General features: G+C 38.2%; 2 protein-coding genes across 2 annotated transcripts in view; both read left to right on the top strand.

Annotated features, from left to right (window-relative positions):
* wwc1 (WW and C2 domain containing 1) overlaps positions 1–12,243 on the top strand; it is a 32,529-nt gene extending 20,286 nt beyond the window's left edge. The window contains exons 8-22 of the mRNA XM_028466881.1: positions 852–922; positions 1,254–1,499; positions 1,597–1,686; positions 3,574–4,133; positions 4,827–4,944; positions 5,101–5,274; positions 5,542–5,755; positions 5,860–5,979; positions 6,123–6,178; positions 6,254–6,443; positions 6,523–6,672; positions 8,817–8,909; positions 8,977–9,207; positions 11,311–11,429; positions 11,518–12,243. Coding sequence (XP_028322682.1) covers positions 852–922; positions 1,254–1,499; positions 1,597–1,686; positions 3,574–4,133; positions 4,827–4,944; positions 5,101–5,274; positions 5,542–5,755; positions 5,860–5,979; positions 6,123–6,178; positions 6,254–6,443; positions 6,523–6,672; positions 8,817–8,909; positions 8,977–9,207; positions 11,311–11,429; positions 11,518–11,584 — 2,499 coding nt within the window. The 3' untranslated portion in view covers positions 11,585–12,243. The remainder of the gene's footprint in view (positions 1–851; positions 923–1,253; positions 1,500–1,596; positions 1,687–3,573; positions 4,134–4,826; positions 4,945–5,100; positions 5,275–5,541; positions 5,756–5,859; positions 5,980–6,122; positions 6,179–6,253; positions 6,444–6,522; positions 6,673–8,816; positions 8,910–8,976; positions 9,208–11,310; positions 11,430–11,517) is intronic.
* A 1,915-nt stretch (positions 12,244–14,158) lies between these two features.
* rars1 (arginyl-tRNA synthetase 1) lies at positions 14,159–21,501 on the top strand. The gene is made up of 9 exons (XM_028467185.1): positions 14,159–14,343; positions 15,649–15,777; positions 15,852–16,037; positions 17,465–17,573; positions 17,651–17,751; positions 17,912–18,033; positions 18,142–18,262; positions 18,345–18,500; positions 21,466–21,501. Exons 1-9 carry the CDS (start codon positions 14,299–14,301, stop codon positions 21,499–21,501), a joined length of 1,005 nt encoding a protein of 334 aa, XP_028322986.1. The 5' UTR covers positions 14,159–14,298.
* The last annotated feature ends 1,309 nt before the right edge of the window (positions 21,502–22,810 follow it).

The raw sequence follows: 22,810 nt of genomic DNA, 5'->3' as shown, positions 1-22,810 counted from the left end.
CCTGCTCAGGTCCTAATACACAAAATGACACCAAAAAAATGCAAACTAAAAGAGAAAAAGACTTACCATTACCAGCAACACACAAAACGACAACAAAGGCACACTGAATGACAGAAAAAAATGGACAAAAATAACAGAGAAAATGACAAACGACTTAGGAAAGAAACAAACACTGAGATAGAATCATTTAAATAATACCACAAACACACAAAATAAGACAAAAATATACAAACAACAACAAAATACACAATAAAATAAATTATGTTGATTAGAACATAGACTGAAAATACAAAAGTCAGTGTTGGTTCCATATGACCGTAAATGATAAAAAAAAAAAAACTATAGAAATAAATCTATTAAGGAGGCACTAAATACACTTTCATTCACTTATTTACTAAATGAGATTCTTTAAAATGTGTGTTTTCACTCATTCATTTGTCAATATGATTCATAGATGTTTTTATACAGTATTCTGAGTGAAACGTTGTAGTGGGACATATGGGGGGGACTTGAGCCATAAAAGTTTGAGATCCACTACTCTACATGACTATGAATGATACATGAACTATATGGAGCAATGATGTGAAAAATTTTAGTTCTTTAAACAATTTGAGATTTAAAATGACTGCAGTCATGTGATAAATGCGTGGGTAAATCCTTGGTTTGTACGTGGTGCTCTTCTGCCTCCTACTGGTGTGGAGGGGTAACACACTTAAAACACAGAACAGAGCTGATGTTTTTAGATTTATAGTACATAGTACAGTGGTGTGTGTTTGTGAAGAATAGATAAGAGTTGTTTATAAGTGTTTAATGCAACGTGTGTGTGTGTGTGTGTGTGTGTGTGTGTTCAGTTGATGAGCATCTCCAACAAACTTGCTGAAAAGGTTCGTCTGAGCCTGAAATATGAGGAGGCCAAACGAAGGTAGGAGGTGTGACTGTGTGTTGTTATTGTTGTTGTTGTTACACGTGTGTGTAAAGTTTCTTTTAAAATGTTTGTTTTTTCATTGTTTTGTGTATGTTTGTGGGGCTATTTTAATTGATCTGTGTCTGTCTGATGTATTTATGCTGTTGTCATGTCATGTTAATGTGTACCAACATGGTTGCTATGGAAACAGAATGCTGGGTTAATGTTAATGTTTGTGGATGTTCATTTATTCAGAATACACACTTTGAAGATTTACCAGTACACACAGTACACACACCAGTATAAAACCATAAACTCGTGGTCTCACGGCTGTTCCGCGGTCCTCCAGGATCGCCACCATCCAGGTGCAGATTGCCAAACTGGACAGTGAGGCGTGGCCAGGGCTGCTGGACCCAGAGCGAGACCGCCTCATCCTGATCAACGAGAAGGAGGAGCTTTTGAAGGAGCTGCAGTTCATTGGTCCTCGGCGGCACCTGGAGCCCAGCGACGCTCACAAGCTGGAGACGGAGAAGAAGCGTCTGCAAAGGGATCTACAGGCTGCACGGGACCACCAGAGCAAGGCTCTGACTGAGAGGTCAGTAAGGGAAGCCCCGCCCCTCAGGTTCCTATAGGCTCCTCCTCTAAGTTCCTCTAGTGGTGAAATAAAGCTGTGAACGTTTGTGACGTTTCAGGCTCAGGCTTCACTGCAGGAGAAACAAACTGGTGAGAGAACTGGAGGAGACAGTTCGACTGGCCTCATCACTGCACACACAGCTCAAAAGGTATGAGTCAGCAGTTATTAACACTGGCATTGATACTGTTATTAACACTAGCATTAACACTGTTATTAATTCTGTTATTAACACTAGCATTAACACTGTTATTAATACTGTTATTAACACTAGCATTAACACTGTTATTAATACTGTTATTAACACTAGCATTAACACTGTTATTAATACCGTTATTAACACTAGCATTAACACTGTTATTAATTCTGTTATTAACACTAGCATTAACACTGTTATTAATACTGTTATTAACACTAGCATTAACACTGTTATTAATACTGTTATTAACACTAGCATTAACACTGTTATTAATACCGTTATTAACACTAGCATTAACACTGTTATTAATTCTGTTATTAACACTAGCATTAACACTGTTATTAATACTGTTATTAACACTAGCATTAACACTGTTATTAACACTAGCATTAACACTGGCATTAACACTTATTAACACTGTTTTTAACACTAGCATTAACACTGTTGTTAACACTAGCATTAACACTAGCATTAACACTAGCATTCACACTAGCATTCACACTAGCATTCACACTAGCATTCACACTGGCATTCACACTGGCATTCACACTGGCATTAACACTGGCATTAACACTAGCATTAACTCTGGCATTCACACTGGCATTAACACTGGCATTAACACTGGCATTAACACTGGCATTAACACTGTTATTAACACTAGCATTAACACTGGCATTCACACTGGCATTCACACTGGCATTCACACCGGCATTAACACTGTTATTAACACTAGCATTAACTCTGGCATTCACACTGGCATTAACACTGTTATTAACACTAGCATTAACACTGTTATTAACACTAGCATTAACACTGGCATTCACACTGGCATTCACACTGGCATTCACACTGGCATTCACACCGGCATTAACACTGTTATTAACACTAGCATTTACACTGTTATTAACACTAGCATTTACACTGTTATTAACACTAGCATTTACACTGTTGTTAACACTAGCATTTATCCTGTTATTAACACTAGCATTAACACAGTTATCAACACTGTCATTAACACTAGCATTAACACTGTTTTTAACACTAGCATTTATCCTGTTATTAACACTAGCATTAACACAGTTATTAACACTGTCATTAACACTAGCATTAACACTGTTTTTAACACTAGCATTTACACTAGCATTAACACTGTTTGTAACACTAGCATTTAAACTGTTATTAACACTAGCATTTACACTGTTATTAACACTAGCATTTACACTGTCATTAGCACTAGCATTAACACTGTTATTAACACTAGCATTTACACTGTTATTAACACTAGCATTAACACAGTTATTAACACTGTCATTAACACTAGCATTAACACTGTTATTAACACTGTTATTAACACTGTTATTAACACTAGCACTAACACTAGCATTAACACTGGCATTAACACTGGCATTAACACTAGCATTTACACTAGCATTTACACTGTTATTAACACAGGGCGACCGTGGCTCAGGTGGTAGTGGGTCGTCTTCTGATCGAGAGGTTGGGGGTTCGATCCCAGTACCTGACTATGTGTCGAAGTGTCCTTGGGCAAGACACTGAACCCTAAGTTGCTCCCGGTGGTCGACTAGCGCCTTGCATGTCAGTCCTGTCCCACTGGTGTGTGAATGTGAGAGTGATTGGGTGAATGAGCTGATATGTAAAGTGCTTTGAGACTGTTTCAGTGGTGATAAAGCTCTATATAAATCATGTCCATTTACCATTTACACAGGCATTAACACTAGCATATACGCTGTGATTAACACTGGCATTAACACCCGGTTATTAATACTCGGTTTTAATCGCTCTGTTATGAACATTAAATCCCGCCCCCTCCTTTCACAGCCTATCAGCTAGCACCCTCTCCTGCTCGTCGGGTAGCAGTCGAGGTTCTCTAACGTCTAGTCGAGGTTCTCTGGCGACAACGTCCAGCCTGGGCTCGGCCTCGTCGCTGCAGCTGGATCCGCCCGAGCTCAGCGACCCGGACTTCCAGAACAAGCTGGAGGGGCTCCTGCAGGAGGGGGGGTGTGGGGGCTTCAGGCTGTCCAGCTCCATCACCACCATTCACGAGCACGAGGTGGCGCCGGAGCCCGCTGGGAACCAAGCGGCAGCGGGAGGAGGGGCCGTTGTGGTTCCTGTGGGGGGGGGCGGTGGGGGTGGTGTGTGTGTGGAGCCCAGCAGGATCCACAGCCTCAGACTGTCAGAGACACCACGCTCCATGAGTTCTCTGTCCCCACGCTCCTCCCTGTCCTCGCTGTCCCCGCCCTGCTCGCCGCTTGCCACTGACGCCAACTTCCTGTCCAGCGAGGCGTTCGTGGGTCCGATGGAGGCTCACGGTCTGGATCTGGATCTGAGCGAGCGACTGGCCGAGCTGGAAGAGAAGAACGAGCACCACGAGGTCAAAGGTAAACAGGAAACGGAGGTGTTTGCTGCCCTCTGCTGCTCAGCTGTGGTTCTGTTTGTGGAACAAATATAGACCTGTTTGATCTAGAGTGGGACACAGATTTTAGACAGGAAAAAAAGAACAGTTTTAGCCCCAGTTGTGCAATAATTTTTTATATCTTTACTTCAAACTTTCTTGATTTGAATTGTTAGGGAGAAATTGCAAGATTTGTGGAAAAATTGAGCGTTCTTTCCACAATTTGTAATAAAAAAAATGATATAAACCAGCAGTTCTCGACCTTGGGGTCAGGACCCCCTCTAGGGTTGCACTGGGAAGGAGTCCCCAGATGCCTTTGAAAAATCTAAGAATATTTTTTTAACAATTTGAGTCCATTTTTATTTATCTTTATCCTTTTTCTACAACTACATCTAACTCTCCATATTTTAACCTGTTTTCATCATTTTTTTTGCCATATTTTTTCTCCTTTTGATACATTTTAATGCTTTTATTACACATTTTTTCCACTTTTGAGACATTTTCAGCACTTTTAAACCCTTTCCATCACTTTTCCTTCTAATTTCACATATTTTGACCTGTTATTGTCACTTCGCTGGATGAAAAGGTTGAGAACCACTGATGTAAACAAAGTAAAACTGAGAGATTTTGACTGTCTCCTGGAGTTTGACATGAACACACTTCTGTTTTTACTTTTCAGGTGCTGCCCCTCCGCTGCAGGAGAAGGGGGCAGAGCCAAAGAAGATGGGCGTGACTTCAGCTGTGTCGGACGAATCGGTTGCTGGAGACAGCGGCGTGTATGAACCGTCGGATCGCCGGTAAGACCATTTTAGGGCAGGGGTGACCTATTACACTATTATTATATTAAGTATTCATTATAATGTAAATTGTTTTGTGTATTTTAGTCACAAAAGTATTTATTTCTTTGTTTGTAATTTTTCTCTTTTATTAAAACATGCTGTTTTTATTTGCAGGCTGGTCTTGACCTCTGACCTCCTGCTGGGCTCGTATGAGGAGAGCCGACAAGCCTCGTGCTGCTCTCAGGTGCAGCTCGGCTTTCGCTACGAGGCCCGAGAGCAACGCTTCTCAATCTGTGTGATGCAACTCATCAACTGTAGCGCCCTCTGTCTGCAGGAGGACCGCAAAGTGTACGTGTGCAACTAGTGATCAGGAACTCAAGTTAATGCTCTGAAACAGGGATTTCCTACGTTCATTGACAAAAATAAAGAAAATAAATGTTAAATAAATATGTAATTAATAAATACATCAACAGGAAGTAGATGAAAATAAATGAGTAAAACCAGCACCAGCAGAGCCATGAGATCCTAAAAAGGAGCTCAGAGGTTGGAGGGATGATATGAATAATAAAATGAGGCGCTCTGTCGTATGGTCACGTGACCTTTGACCTTTTACAGGTACGTGCGCCTGGCGGTGCTGCCGTGCGTCAGAACCGCTCGTTGTCTCTTCAGGACCAGCGTCCAATCAGTGAGGGACGTGGTGGAAGTGGGTGAGGTGTTTGGCATGCAGATTACCCACAGTGCACTGCGGCAGAAGACTCTGAGGGTGGACGTGTGCAGCATTAACATTAGCAGCGTAAGCAGCAGCTCATCAGGACACGAGGAGTGTGAGGTCAGTGCTGATTGGTCAGAGAGAGATCACAGAAAGTAAATGTTAATGACTGACATTCACTAACTGACACTCTTTCTCTTCCTCCTCATCTTCCTCTTCCTCAGGCTGGAGTTCAGATCAGTTGTGCAGATGTTGTGTGTTCAGAGCAGAGACACACACAGTGGTTTAACCTGCTGAGACACACACACAATGTCTGCATAGAACACACAGGAGCCACACAACAGGTGAACACACACACACACACACCCCCTGTGTGTCCTTTAACCCCGTCTCTGATTCATTAGTCTCTCTTGTATTAATTTATTATTTTTACTGAAGTGTAAAAAGTCAAACATGATGTTTGTGTTTGTTTGTTTGTTTGTTTCAGGCTGGAGTCCACATTCCTGATGATGATGATGATGATGATGATGATGATGAGCAGTGGTGAGTTCAAATCCAGATGTAAAGCAACTCAGGCAGCCAGCACGGGGCGTAACACGGACATGTTGTTATTTTTAGGCTCTGTGATGCTCTGCAGACCAATCTATTAGAGAAGGCAGTAGGAGGAGGTGGAGTTTCTGCAGAGGGGGCGGGGCTCCCACCGCAGGAGGAGGAGGAGAGGGAGTTTTATCCTGACAGCCAATGGGAAGCTGAGGACGAGGAGCCGACGTCTCCTCATCCTCCAATAGGAGCGGTCCTCCCAGTGAAGGTCTGTGACATCACGTCAGCGCTGTGCGTGTGCACGTGCACATTGCTGACAGTGTTGTTGTTGTTGTTGTTTGGTGCAGGTCAACAAAGAGACGAGCACACATCCCCCCCCTCACCTCTCAGTGGTTCGACCCAAAGATGTTCAGCAGCACAACCCGTTCATCAGAGGAAACACCATCATCAGGTCCAAGACCTTCAGCCCTGGACCTCAGAGCCAGTACATCTGCAGGGTGATTAGCATTAGCATTAGCTCTACATTTACTACAGCTTTGTGTTAGATTTAGATTTACACCAGAGGAGTATTTGATCAAACCCAGCTCAGGGTTAAGTCCAGGTTTAACCTGAGTCTGGCTCCGTTCTAACTAGAACAGTAGTTTCATCAACGAGAAAACACCTTGGTTACCATAGTAACACAGTCCGTGGGTCAAACCTGCTTCTGATCAGGTTTAATCTGCTGAGTCACTCTTATTAAAGCAGTCATTTAGTGATGCTTTAAAACACTTAATATAGATCTATAAAAGAAAATGTGTTATAGTTTAAATACCACTTTAATACGGTATTTTAAAAGGAAATGAAACAGAATATGATGGTAAATGTTTAATATGATTTTAAATCCATACAAATGATGATATAATCATTATTACATGTTTAATGTGTAATGTATTATTAATGATATCACAGTCTCCATGTGTTTAAACCATCAGTAATAATATATAAGGATACGTGTGTATCATCACCTCTGTTTACCTGACGGTATAAATGTGTTTATTTATTGATCAGAGATTAATAATGAGAAAGCTGTGGATATACAGAGAGGGAGGGGCTTCAGGGACAGGGCGGAGCACTAAGGCTCCCAATGACAAAGATACACTATCACTTTAAGAGATGTGCACACAGTGCACGCTGCTCAGTGCTGACCTGCAGCGTTGGACGTGACATCAGCGTCACACAGCACGCTGAGCTGTTCCCTCTGATCATTACAATGTTATGTTTAGTTCATCAAACACTCATTAGTCTCATTAATTACATATTATTTAATTATCAGTTACATCATCTCTTTATTAAACGCTGACAGGTGTTAAAAAAACTTATCAAACTCACATGATCAGTGTGTGATCACATGATCAATGTACTAAATAACACCATGTTTAACATTTTACTACTTATAAAATGTTCAAACCACAGAAACGTCCTTTATTCTCACTGATCAGTAACAGATGATGTCACTTCCTGTTGGTCTCAGCAGCGGTTTCTATTGGCTGTTTAAATTAGAGTAAAAGCTGCAGCACCTGCGCCCTCACTCTCTAATCATGAAATCTGTGATCGTTTTCCTGGGTCTAATAAAGACGTGCATTTAATGTAAACACCAAGCTGAGAAGAGTTTGATGAAATGGTAAAAGAGGGCGTGGTCATGGACGGCTTTAAACAAGGTTTAAACCGTAGGCATGACTCAACTAAGAACACTTTGATGAAATCCCCCCATGTTTGTGTTTATCTTTAGGTTGTTATAGGGTATGTTACAAATCTAGATTAGCTCTTTTTGGGATTTAATCAGTGTGTGCTGGACTACAAAGGTATGGTAATTAATGCTGAACAACTAACCTGGTCACGACCAGGTTTTTCTCTGGCTAGGATGTTAGCGAATCCTGAAGCCCCGCCTCCTAAAAAATCATTTTAGAAAACAACGTGTCTATTGATAGATGATCCTGGTTGGTGCAGATCTAACTGCTGCGTTTAGGAAATAAGATTATTAATTAGTAATTAATCCTTTCATTTACCAATGACATCATTTAGGAAAGATATAGATTTATATCTGATAGACTGATCTACAGTCTATCAGCTGATGAAGGCTATGTCTACGTATGCATGGACGGGTGAAGTCATTAATTCATTCATTCATTCATACGCTATAGTGAGGCTGACATCATCATCAGGAACATACTACAGTAAACAATGTGTTCTCATCCCAGTGTGTGATAAATAGATCTACATGAATAGAAACACGTGTGTGCTGTAATAAAGTTTAACTGCAGAGCATCATCTAATAGATTATTATCATAAATAATCTCACACATTTTACACATTAACAGTATCAGCAGCTTCCTGTCTGAGTTCTATCATTCCTGTCTTTTCTGTAACAACAGAGTTGTTTTTGGTCTGAATTATGGATTTTAATTATTCATCATTTTAAACTTCATCAACCTGGTCAGGACCAAGTTATGAAGTGATCAGATCTGAGGGAGTATTAAAGCTCTAATGTATATTAGTAACATAGACCCTCTGTGTTTATCTTTAGATTGTGTGTTTATCTTTAGATTGTGTGTTTATCTTTAGATTGTGTGTTTATCTTGAGATTGTGTATGTTTATCTTTAGATTAACCGCAGTGACAGTGACAGCTCTACGCTCTCTAAAAAGTCTCCATTTGTCAGGAACGCTTCAGAGAGACGCAGCATGCGCATGAAGAAGGTACGACACACACACACACACACACACACATAGAGGACAATGAGGTGATCATGTGATGAACCCTCAGCTTCCTGCGGGGGTCCGAGGCCTGGACGGGGTCCTGAGGACGTCCCTGGACCTGGAGCTGGACCTGCAGGTGTGTCGGACCCGTCAGACTCACCTGATGCAGGAATTGCAGGTTCTCAGAGAGTTAAAGAATCAGCTGGAGAGAGCCAGACTACAGGGGGCCACGGAGCTGCCCCCCCTCATTAGAGACGACCAGAGGCTCAGGATGCTGCTGCAGCATGCTGACAAACAGGTACAGATACCACTGCACACACACACACACAAACAACAGGAGCTGAATACAGTCGTTAGGCTCAGTTTGTGTATGTTTGGGATCGTTTTGTGTAGCTTTTTGTGTGTTTTTTTCTATTCATTTTGTCTTTTTTCCTTTGAATTGTTGTGTTTTTTTTCATTTATTGTGTAATTTTGTGTTTTTTCAGTTTCATTTATGTTGTTTATAGTGTAATTTTCTGTGTTTTTGGTGCTTTTAATGCAGAGGGCGATGCTGACTGTTGTGTGTGTGTGTGTGTGTGTCCAATGTGTGTATAATGTATAATGTGTGTATATATAATGTGTGTGTGTGTATATATAATGTGTGTGTGTGTGTGTGTGTGTGTGTCTGATGTGTGTATAATGTGTGTGTGTGTATAATGTATAATGTGTGTATATATAATGTGTGTGTGTGTATAATGTGTGTATAGATAATGTGTGTGTGTGTCTAATGTGTGTATAATGTGTGTATATATAATGTGTGTGTGTGTCTAATGTGTGTATAATGTGTGTATATATAATGTGTGGGTGTGTGTGTGTGTCTGATGTGTGTATAATGTGTGTGTGTGTATAATGTATAATGTGTGTATGTATAATGTGTGTATAATGTGTGTGTGTATAATGTGTGTATATATAATGTGTGTGTGTGTATAATGTGTGTATAGATAATGTGTGTGTGTGTCTAATGTGTGTATAATGTATAATGTGTGTATATATAATGTGTGTGTGTGTATAATGTGTGTGTATATATAATGTGTGTGTGTGTGTGTGTGTGTGTCTGATGTGTGTATAATGTGTGTATATATGATGTGTGTGCGTGCGTGTGTGTATAATGTGTGTGTATGTATAATGTGTGTATATATAATGTGTGTGTGTGTCTAATATGTGTATAATGTATAATGTGTGTATATATATATAGTGTGTGTGTCTGATGTGTGTATAGTGTGTGTATATATGATGTGTGTGCGTGCGTGTGTGTATAATGTATAATGTGTGTATATATAATGTGTGTGTGTGTCTAATATGTGTATAATGTATAATGTGTGTATATATATATAGTGTGTGTGTCTGATGTGTGTATAATGTGTGTATATATAATGTGTGTGTGTATAATGTATAATGTGTGTATATTAGGGATGTAACGATTCACTCAACTCCCGATACGATTCGATTCACGATTTATTTTACAAAATGGGACTGTAGACAAATTTTTTTTTTGGGGAAAAAACTAGAAAATACTGTATTATTTTCCTTTTATTTTTCATTGTCAAAAGAATTCCTTGATAAACTATTTAAAACAATGCAATTTAACTAAAAATAAATCTTGAATGAAATAAATAAAGGAATAATACAAATGAAAATGAAGCCTATTAATTTAAATTCTGGTTCAATAATAAACAATGCAAAACTGCATAATAGTTCTTTTTCTTTTAAAAGTGCAACTGAAAATGTATTTTGTGCCTTAACAATTGGACTTTTACGTCATATTTGTTTGGACCAGCAGAGGGCGCTGGTAACACAGTGGTCGGTTGGCATGCAGATATCTTGCAGTGAAGAAGAGATGCTATGCTAGCAGACAGGGCTAATAGAAAAACGTGACTTTTACAGATATTCAAGTAATATTACAGATATTCTTTCGGTGCTAAAGGGGTAATGAATCATTTATTAACATATTTAAGAGTAGAAGGCAGCCAGAAAGAAAGTATTAGCAGACTCCGCCCGCCGCCTACACTTGTGGATAACGGTTAAAAAAAGTACTGCGATTCAATTTTCAGAAAATCGATATCAACCGTGATACCTATGAATCGATTTTTAACTGCCTCACGATTAATCGTTACATCCCTAGTGTATATATAATGTGTGTGTGTATAATGTATAATGTGTGTATATATAGTGTGTGTGTGTGTGTATAATGTATAATGTGTGCATATATAATGTGTGTGTGTGTACAATGTATAATGTGTGTGCATGTGTGTGTATTTATGATGTGTGTGTGTGTGTGTGTACAATGTATAATGTGTGTATATATAATGTGTGTGCATGTGTGTGTGTATAATGTGTGTATTTATGATGTGTGTGTGTGCAGACGCCTGAGGAGCAGCTGCAGGAGAAGCGAGTGGAGAAGATGATGAGAGCTGCTGCTAAGGACGTCCATAAGATCCGAGGTCAGAGTCGTAAAGAAGTGCCTGAGGTGCAGAGCTTCAGGTAGGCCCCGCCCACTCCACTCACGCAGCCAATGACCTTACACTGTGTTCCTGGAGGGCTGACATTCTGCCTGTTTGTGCTGTTGCAGGGAGAAGATGGCGTTCTTTACCCGAGCGCGTGGCGGCGTCCCCGACCTGCCCTCGGCCCACGTGTAGAGAAACATTTCAAAGTATTTTCTCTTTCCACGCCGCGCTGGGCGGTGTTATGAAGAATTGTGGAGGCATTATGGATGGTGATGATAGTCTGTGTACATTAGCCATAGCTCTGTTTGTTTGTGTTACTAACCATGCTCTACGTTCCTCCAATCACACCATCAATAATCAATGATTAATCATTCAAACTCCATCCATGTAAGAAAGTCTGACTTTGTTAATCCAGTAATTTAAATTCATCCATAGTTTAAACGTTTTATAAACAAAGCAAACATTGAAATTCACAGCACAATGTTTTGTTTGCTGAACTTTAAGTTAAATTAATTTCATTTGAACCTTTTTGATCTTTTCCCACCACTTCAAACTCAATAATTATAAGTAAATAATTACATAAATATATAATAATTAATGCAGAGACTCTATTCCGCAATTATTGTCATTATTTTGTTATTTATTAGTTATTCTCATTTTTAACTGTATTTTTGATTATTTGATGAAATTAAAAAGGATTAATTAATAATGTAAATGATTTCTAAACAACTCAAACGTTTGGATTCACAGCAGAATGTGTTTGTTTTGGTAAACTTTAATTTCAATTGTTTTGATTTTAACATTTTTTGACCTTCTTTCATTACTTTTACAATAAAAAAAAATCAAACGTAATAATAATTAAAAAAAAACATGCTGAAAATCTATAAATCCTCTGCATTTATTATTATTATTTTGTTATTTATTAATTATTCTGGAAAAAAAAAAACACCAACATTATCCTCAAAGTTCAAATTTTTATGTTTTTTTAAGTTTAAATTTTAAAACATTTTGTGTTTTACACTTTTTTATTAAAATAATATTTATTGACAGTAAATTGCAAACAAATGGAACTAAAACGTTTTTTTTTTTTTTTTTTTTAAACTTTTCAGTAAGAAATTGAAATATTTTCTTTGAACAAAACAGTTTCCGTGCGTTCCTGCAGTTCCTGCTCCAACCTTTAGGTGTCGTCACATTAATCTGAAGGATTGTTAGCTTTAGAACTTCAAAATAAAAGCTGCAGAGGGTTTAAAAGAGTTTAAAGCAGCACTAACCCTCAGGTCGCACTTTACACAAACATTAGAACAAAACGTGTTTCTTTTTAAGTTAAGAAGACAAATGTGAAACGTTAATGATTGTTGGTTCTCAAAGCTCATGATTTTCAACAAATGTACGTTTTTTTTTTTTGTTTTTTTTTACTGACTGTAAATTTTACTTTAAATGTAAAAATTAGTTTGAAACTGAAAACTTGTTGGTTCATGCCTTTGTCATGGTCTTATTTTAGAAAGCTGTGTTGGGAAACAAAAAATGAAAGAGAAGATTGTTTAATCACTTTATTTTGAAAAACTATGAAAATAACGTAATTGCTGAAAAAAATGTGCATAATGAGAAACGTTTTTTGTTCAGAAAATTAATCCTAAAAGCTGGATAGGTGTGCGTTGAAGAATGAAGAAACTATCGCACATTGTCAAATTTAACTTTAAGCTCCACATTTTCACGTTTTTTACAAACTTTGTAAAAATCTGCACAAAAACAATCCGTCTGCGACTTATCTCGATTTTAAACATGAAAAACCAAAACCTTTTTCATGACAACAGTTCACAAAGTTCACAGGATAACATGAGCACCAGTGGAATTGTAACACTCACTTCATCCTGTTCCTGCTGTAAAAGCAGAGGATGTTTCTACAAAATAAGAGTTTGATTTTTACTTAAAGTGTAACTAAACCGCAGGTTTTATCTGACCTACCACTAGGGGAGAATTAAGAAAAAGAAAACGATTATTTAGGGGCGTGTCTCTTGGAGTTTTCTGGTTTTTCCAGCATAGCATGAAAACACTTTTTTCATTAAAAACATGAAGTTAAAGATGACGAGTTGTGTGCGTCCTCTCAACGTTGATCTTCCTGAATGTCAATCATGTTTGTGTGAGATCCAGTGATGATTTCCTTCTTCCTCCTGATGATGATGATGATGATGATGATGATGATGATCAGGTGTCTCTGCTTGTATTTATTGCACTTCCTGTGATCGGGGTTTGATTCTAGGATCTAGTTTTTTATAAAGCTGTGAATTTCCTCTCAGACACTGAAACGAGCTGTAAATATCTCACCAGCACAAAAACAAACCCTGTTTTGTAGTTTCACAATAAAGTTCTTCTTCTAAGCCTTTTGTCTTTGTCTTTTATTTTCTAAACCCCTGACCTGTAAAACCTGGAGTTTTACTGTGAAAGGCTAAAATAAAAATAAAAAACCCTCTGGTTTATTTCATGTAAATTTTGAGTGTTTATCTTAACGGGCAGTCATACGGAAGAGGACTAGGGACAATTTTGATGGAGAAAATAATTTTTGGTAATCCAGAAAAAAGTCGAAAATTCGAGAATAAAGTTAAAACTTCTACTTTATTAAATTAATTTTCTGCATCCAAAATTGGCCCAAATCCTGTTCCGTAAAGTCACACCCATGACGACGTTTCTGTAACAAATAAAGATTTAACCTGGGTAAATGCGTGGAGTTGCTCCTCCTGAGCAGCAGAGGGCGCTGTGCTGCGTCACCGGAGAATCAAAGTCACCAGAAGCGGAAACGTGTCTAACGTGTTTCATCATCCGCCACTAAGTTCACTAGTCCAGCTGGTTCCACTGACTCACTGGTTCACTGGTTCTTACTGACTGTTTCGGTTCACGGAGCTGTGGAGATGGAAGACCGAGTATGCGAGTACACAGCCCGGCTTCAGCAGCAGGTCAGAGCCGCCCGGAGGAGCGTGTGTAGCGGCTAGTTTAGCTACGAGAGTCCGCCTGGAAAACGGCAAATTCAAGGATTTCACGCCTGTTGTCAGAAACTACTCGGACTCATTTGACTCAAACTGTATCCAATAACCGAGTAAAGTTATTGTTTAATAAGCGGCTTATGTTTTTCACAGAACATGTTTTGTTTAATCATAGTTCTTTTTTAATTACTTAAAGTTTACACGTCCAACAAAGAGAAACCTGTTCAGGCAGCTGAAAGACGTTACACTAAAATAGAATTATTGTGTTGTAGTTTTATTTCCGTATTCAATAAACATCAACTGTTTTGTTTTTGACTAGTCCCGGTCACGTGACTAAGATTATACAGTAAAACATGTTAAATAGGCTGAACTTTGAATGGAGTCTTGCACTGCAGTGTTGGCGCCCTCTAGTTTCCTTTCAGGGGAGTTCATGATTAAAAACGTTTAAAAAGTTACATTTGAGTTTTTTTTATATTGTGATTAAGTTACTTTCGGCGAACATATTAATATATTTTATTAATGTGTGTATATATATACCTAAGCTTCACACTGATCACCATATACACAATTACAACATCACATCTCACTTTAAAATAATCAACTCTTCTCCATGCTTTCCATTTCCTACCCTGACTCCCTCTTCCCTGTTCCCTCCCCCCACCCAGGTATAACACTGCTCTCTCTTTTTATTTCCTCCCTATAATAAAGTGTTTCTTATCCTTCCTTAGGGAGGGCTGGTGATTGTATTAAAAAAAACTATCTAAGATATAATCATGATAATTAGCTGAACAAATAGTTAAATAAGTGAATCGATCAGAAGTCAGTGAATGTATCATTTAATTGTGTATTTTAAAGTTGACTGTAAAGCCTCCTTTATCTAAAATACACGTATCAAACTCAAGGCTCGGGGGCCAAATCTGGCCCTTCAAAGCATCTGATTCGCACCACAGAAGAAAATAACACAGAAAACATGAATAATTGTGTAAATGACCAAATAATTCACTTGTAAATTGTTGTTGAAAGAATTTTTTCTCAAATTATTCCGCAAAATCTCCCCAAATGACATTTAAAACTGGTCAAAAAATAAATAAATACATTAAAGGGCATTGAAGTATGTGTCACTTATTGATTAGATATATTTGATGCTTTTCACACTTTATGGAAGTGAGAATTATTCATGTTGAAAGGGTTCGTTTTCCCGCTGAAAACCTGCGGCTCATTTGTGGTCGAACGGGTGTGTGTTTGGTCCCTGAACTAAAGTGTGTGTGTGTGTGTTAGGAGTGTGAGATCCAGTGTCTTTCTGCTGAGGTGGAGAGTCTTGGTCGTGCTCCGGTAGCGAGCGCTCGTCTCCTGGAGCTAAAGGAGGAAAACTCACGTTTGAAATATCGCATCAACGTGTTAAAGAGGGTGAGAATCCTACACAGCTCACTTTCAACTTCCTGCTCCGACAGGAAGTGGTTTTAACACACTTCCTGTCTCAGAGTTTGCAGGAGGATGACGTATCCAATGACGCCATGACCAACATCGTGGTCGCTCTGCAACACGTTTTTGCCACCGCCATCACATCAGCTTTCCCTGATTTGTCCCGCCCACCTCTGGCTGTGTCGCCCAATCAGCAGGCTCGATTTGGAGACTATCAGTGCAACAGCGCCATGGCCATCGCTCAGGTAATTAAATACCAACATTAATAACAATAGTAATAATATATCTATTAGTTGAATTAATAATTGTTGGATCATTCCACTAATGGTCCACACACACTTTGGTCATTTTTACTAATTGTTTCTTAACTCTTCAATATTCACACTGTAAATGTTTACTTTGATCTGATCAATACTTTTGGAATTTGGATAATTTAGTGATTTTTAAAAAAAATAAATTCTATGTTCATTTTCCAGTAAATCTATAACTCCATCACATAGAAAGGTAAATATGGTATAGTAATAAGCTCCACCTACTCTCTCAGAATACACAGATGATGATAATGATGATGATATATGTTAATGTATTTTGAAGGAAAAACACCCAAAAAGAGAAAATGTAGAAAATGAGAAATTTGTTCATAATTAATATTATGTTTTAAAAAATAACTGTTTTTGTTAAAAACAAATAATCAATAAATGATTATCAGACACAGAGACAAACAATGGCCTTAATATTCATCAGTGATGAAATAACTCAAAGTTTGAGTCCAAAATAAAAATGGAGAATTCACATAAAGAAAAATAGTTTTAATATCAAATAAACAGTAACATTTATACCGTAAATTAAAACATATTCTCACATGCAGTTATAGAACAATGAAAATAGTAAATAAAGTATTTGTTCATATTTCCAGAGCGTGTGAGTCTAGAACCAATGTATATCTGCGACTAATCATTAGTGATGTGAACAGTCTATGTTCATAGCTCTAAGCTGATCACATTACAGGGAGCTGAGACATATGCTAAGTAGTTTACTGAACATGTTCCAGACCCAAACACACACTGACTTTGTGACTATTTAGAGGAGCTGACATGTCCACCAGATATATAGGATGTATAGCAGATCTATTTCTATATTCTGAGAGAGTGGGTGGAGCTTATTACTGTACCATATTTACCTTTATATGTGATGGAGTTACAGACATAATGGAAGATGAACATGGAAGCGTAATGACACCCACTCACTATATTATCCATATCTATAAAGTATTGATCAGATCAAACTACACATTTACAGTGAGAATATTGATGAATTAAAGAACAATTGGCAAAAATATCAGAACATTAAGAATATTATGAATATTAGTGAAATGATGTGAAATGACCCAATATCATTTATTAATTTATATTTATTTATAATTATCTGTTGTTCAGCTTCATTCAATTATATACTAATATTGCTCTGGTTTATTTTTTAATATATTTATATATAAATACACAGGTTGAATTCCTAATTATAAGTAAAATATATTTTTTTAGATGTTAAATAATTTTTTTAATTATATTTAAAAAATGTTTTTTTGTTTTTTTTTTAACATGAATTAGGTTGATAATTTCTTGATGGTTCATGGTTTTATTGTTGCTAATTTTAAGTGTGTGCGTGTGTGTAGATGATGAAGGCAAAGGGAATGAAAACCAACCCCAGAGAAATTGCAGAGCAGATTGTCCGACATTTACCTCATAATCAACTGATCCACAACACTGAGATCTCTGGACCAGGTTTGATTCATTTATATCTTCACATCAAACGTTTCATCATTTTAACATGCGTGTGTGTGTGTGTGTGTGTGTGTCAGGGTTCATCAACGTGTTCCTGAAGAAGTCGTTTGTCACTCGTGCTGTGAGCAGTTTGTTGATGAACGGAGTTCGACCTCCAACGCTGCGTCGCAGGAAGAAGGTGAAAAACAAACTTCCTTTGCTTTCATTTCAAAATAAAGGTAGTGTGTGTACTAATGTGTGTATTAAAGGTAGCGTGTGTACTAATGTGTGTATTAAAGGTAGCGTGTGTACTAATGTGTGTATTAAAGGTAGCGTGTGTACTAATGTGTGTATTAAAGGTAGTGGTGGACTTCTCGTCTCCAAACATCGCTAAGGAGATGCACGTTGGTCACCTTCGTTCCACCATCATTGGAGAAAGTTTGTGTCGACTCTTTGAGTTCCTGGGATACGACGTAGTGAGGTACGCAGTGGAAAGCTCTTATTGTGAAAGGGTTAATACTGAACCATGTGGCTCTTATTGTGAAATGTTTCAGACTGAACTTGAGGCTTTTATTGTGAAATGTTTCAGACTGAACCATGTGGGGGACTGGGGGACCCAGTTTGGGATGCTGATAGCTCACCTCCAGGACCAGTTCCCAGATTATCTCAGTGTTTCTCCACCAATCGCAGACCTGCAAGCCTTTTACAAAGTGAGTGTCCTGTTGGACTGGTGACCATGTTATCCTGTGACTCCTCTCTGATGATGATGATGATGATGCGTTTCTTCGTCAGGAGTCAAAGAAGCGTTTTGATGAAGACGAGGACTTTAAGAAGCGTGCGTACAGCTGTGTGGTTCGTCTGCAGAGCAAAGAGCCCAACTTCATCAGAGCCTGGACGCTCATCTGTGACGTCTCCAGGAAAGGTGACGGACCGCTGAGGGCGGAGCCTGTGTGTGCGTGTGAATTTTTAATTTTTTTTTAATTACGATATAGGTAGATTTATACTTTGACAATGATGTATATCCAGATATAGTTTTTCTTCCTTAAATTACATGAAATTAATGAAAATTGCTTTTCATTATATATTTTATCAAATATACAAATACACTAATATATATATATATATATATATATATATATATACACATATACATCCCAAAATAAATGGTACTGCTCTATTAGGAATCTTCTCAATGAAGGAGTATTGGTGACTTTTGCTACGTATCTACAGAGCCTTGTGAAAGTATTCGTCCCCCTTGAACTTTTCGACCTTTTGCCACATTTCAGGCTTCAAACTTAAAGATATAAAACTGTAATTTTTTGTGAAGAATCAACAACAAGTGGGACACAATCATGAAGTGAAACGAAATTTATTGGATATTTCAAACATTTTTAACAAATAAAAAACTGAAAAATTGGGCGTGCAAAATTATTCATCCCCTTTAAGTTAATACTTTGTAGCTCCACCTTTTGCTGTGATAACTACTGTAAGTCACATGGGGTTTGTTTCTATCAGTTTATCACATTGAGAGACTGGAATATTTGTTCAGTCCTCTTTATAAAACATCTGGAGCTCAGTGACGTTGGATGGACAGCGTTTGTTAACAACAGTTTTCAGTTGTTTCCACAGATTCTGGATTGGATTCAGGTCTGGACTTTGACTTGGTCATTCTAACACCTGGAGATGTTTATTTGTGAACCACTGTATCTATTGTAGATGTTGCTTCATGTTTTGGATCATTGTCCCAGTCTCAGGTCTTTTTCAGACTCCATCAGGTTTTCTTCCAGAATGGTCCTGTATTTGGCTCCACCCATCTTCCATCAATTTTAACCATCTTCCCTGTCCCTGCTGAAGAAAAGCAGCCCAAACCATGATGCTGCCACCACCATGTTTGACAGTGGGGATGGTGTGTTCAGGGTGATGAGCTGTGTTGCGTTTACGCCAAACATAACGTTTTGCATTGTTGCCAAAAAGTTCTATTTTGGTTTGGTCCGACCAGAGCACCTTCTTCCACATGTTTGGTGTTTCTCCAGGTGGCTTGTGGCAAACTTTAAATGACACTTTTCATGGATATCTTTAAGAAATGGCTTTCTTCTTGCCACTCTTCCATAAAGGCCAGAGTTGTGCAGTATAGACTGATTGTTGTCCTGTGGACAGAGTCTCCACCTCAGCTGTACATTTCTGCAGTTCATCCAGAGATCATGGGCCTCTTGGCAGCATCTCTGATCAGTTTCTCCTTGTATGAGCTGAAAGTTTAGAGGGTCTTTGTAGATTTGCAGTGGTCTGATACTCCTAACATTTCAATATTATCACTTGCACAGTGCTCCTTGGGATGTTTAAAGCTTGGGAAATCTTTTTGTATCCACATCCAGCTTTAAACTTCTCCACAACAGTATCTCAGACCTGCCTGGTGTGTTCCTTGGTCTTCATGATGCTCTCTGCGCTTTAAACTGACCTCTGAGACTATCACAGAGCAGGTGCATTTATACGGAGACTTGATTCCACACAGGAGGATTCTATTTATCATCATTAGTCATTTAGGTCAACATTGGATCATTCAGAGGTCCTCACTGAACTTTTGGAGAGAGTTTGCTGCACTGAAAGTAAAGGGGATGAATCATTTTACACGCCCAATTTTTCAGTTTTTTATTTGTTAAAAATGTTTGAAATATCCAATAAATTTCGTTTCAGTTCATGATTGTGTCCCACTTGTTGTTGATTCTTCACAGAAAATTACAGTTTTATATCTTTATGTTTGAAGCCTGAAATGTGGCAAAAGGTCGAAAAGTTCAAGGGGGCCGAATACTTTCACAAGGCACTGTCGTTGTCACGTGTTCTGATTAGTAATTGTGTTCAAATGCCACCAGGGGGCGCAAAAACCACTAATAATGACCACTGCTATGGTTTTAAACCGTACCTGTAGTGAATTTGACTCCATGAAAGATCATATATGACAGTCGAGGTTTTAGGTTCTATTCTTTAAAAGCAGGAGATACATTAACACTAACAGTTGTTAGACGCATTTTCTCATTAGTCATGTTAGCTGTAGTGACACAGTTAGTAACCAGACTAATTGATGACCAGGTCTGGGTGGAAAAAAAGCAGCGTTTCACCTCCAAATACAACAGGATCCATTTAGTGCATCTTCTACGTCTACCAGGACCAGCTGCTTCTCTAATGCGGAGGCTAACGTGCTATTGCTAAGTAGCACGTTAGCCTGGTTAGCTTCATCATATTTTAGCTACAGAGACACACACATTAAATTACACATAGAAACCATAGAGGGTTATATCATACGCTTGACCTTTTTATATCACACTACCATATATATATAAAAATATACTGTAATGTCCAGGCTATAAATCACACTGTTTTATTGGCTGCATTACAATAATTTAGCTATTTTCTAAGAAAAATCCACACAAATGCTGCAGCCTAACTTAGGCCACACCCTATTGGCTGATGAGGGTGCCCTTCAGACATCTCGGCCAATCAGAACGGGCAGGTAGGCGGGTTGCTGTACTCAAGTTAGGTTGCAGGGAAGTGTTTGTGTTTCAACTGATAAGTTTCCTTTACTACATGAAGTCTCCTCCTCACTGCTCCACGTCTACATATCAGTACATTTACAGCTTTTTATGGTCATTTTTACTGTAACCACTGATAAACCACTTCATCTGCTCTTCTTACCGTGAACTACCACAGAGTGATCACAGAGAGTCAGACTCTGAGTCAGAATACGGACGTGATCACTTCTGAACAAATCCAACGTGGTGATTTGATAACTTCATGCTGTTATGTTATTATTACAAACTGTCTGACTTTTACTGTAGACGGAGCAGAGATCAGAACATCCATATATCCATAATATCCATGATGTTCTGATCTCTGATCCGTCTGTCTGTCCTCCTTACAGAAGCGTCTCCGTCAGCCTCAGAGTCCAGATCACTGATCAATCTTAACAAACCTAAGGCTGTGATTTTACAACTTTATTCTGTTTATTCTTCTATTATAAACTGACTGATTTTTACTGTATTCATGCTGCAGCGGGCGCTCACGCTCTGACAACATTTATTTCCCGTCATTGCTATGATGACGCAGTGTGCATCATGACAAAATGAGTGATCAGAATGATTCAGTGCAAGCAAAAAATGATATAAACTTTTTAAGTTTTTGGTTGAAATTGTCTTAATGTCCTGATAGAAATTAAGATCTTATTTTCTCTGAAAAAGGAACAAAGTAAATCATCTGTAGCAGCTGTAAACCTGTAATAACTTCTACCAATGGAAAAAACTAACCGTTTTTTTTAACCAATCACGTCTCTCTGTCTCCCTGCTCGTTCTACATCTTTCACATGAACGAGTTCACACTGAAAGCTCGTCACCGCTGACAGAGTTAAAACAGTTTTTAGTCACGTTTTTTAACATATAGAATGATAAAGTTTATTGTTTATTTACTGCTGAATGAGACAACGACGTTTCTACACAATACAAGTGATGAGCTGAGCTCCTCTTCTGCAGCAGCTGTGAGCATGCATGTGAGTGAGACGGAGCACAGAGGGGAGGGGCGAGGGGGGTGAAGGCGGAGCCGTCAGGGAGGCTACATTCAAAATCATGCTAGCTTTTGTATATCACCTACCCTACCTTTAATGTTAATAATTTCATCGTTCCACCTGGTCTTATGTGACAGAGATCTATTTTGTGGCGGCATGAAGCTTAAAAAACCGGGAAAAATCCACAATTTAGCTGCGTCATTGTGTAAACTGTGGAGTTCAAAGCGTGAGAAAAAAGTAGCGGCTTATAGTCCAGAAATTACGGTATATATTGTTATATCACACTGCCATATACAGTATATCATATCACACGACACTATCATATACAGATGGTGGTCATATAATTAGAATATTATGAAAAAGTTGATTTATTTCAGTAATTCTATTCAAAAAGTGAAATTTGTTCATTATATTAATTCATTTCACACAGACTGATATATTTCAAATGTTTATTTATCTTAATGTTGATGATTATAACTGACAATTAATGAAAATCCCAAATTCATTATCTCAGAAAATTAAAATATTACTAAAACTGATACAGATTTATAGAAATGTTGTCCAACTGAAAAGTATGAAGATGAAAAGTATGAAGATGAAAAGTATGAAGATGAAAAGTATGAAGATGAAAAGTATGATCATCTACTCAATACTTAGTTGGTTTTGTCTGAATTACTGCAGCAGTGGGCGTGGCATGGAGTGGATCAGT

The sequence above is a fragment of the Gouania willdenowi genome, chromosome 14 (assembly GCF_900634775.1).
Source record: "Gouania willdenowi chromosome 14, fGouWil2.1, whole genome shotgun sequence".
In the NCBI taxonomy this organism is placed as follows: domain Eukaryota; kingdom Metazoa; phylum Chordata; class Actinopteri; order Blenniiformes; family Gobiesocidae; genus Gouania; species Gouania willdenowi.
This window is presented reverse-complemented; position numbering and strand designations above follow the sequence as displayed.

Bases quoted from the DNA above. Each gene is read 5' to 3' on its own strand.
- rars1 (XM_028467185.1), top strand. From the start codon at position 14,299: ATGGAAGACCGAGTATGCGAGTACACAGCCCGGCTTCAGCAGCAG. The intron at 15,778-15,851 runs GTGAGAATCCTA...TTCCTGTCTCAG, and splicing joins GCATCAACGTGTTAAAGAGG to AGTTTGCAGGAGGATGACGT. The intron at 18,034-18,141 runs GTACGCAGTGGA...GAAATGTTTCAG, and splicing joins CTGGGATACGACGTAGTGAG to ACTGAACCATGTGGGGGACT.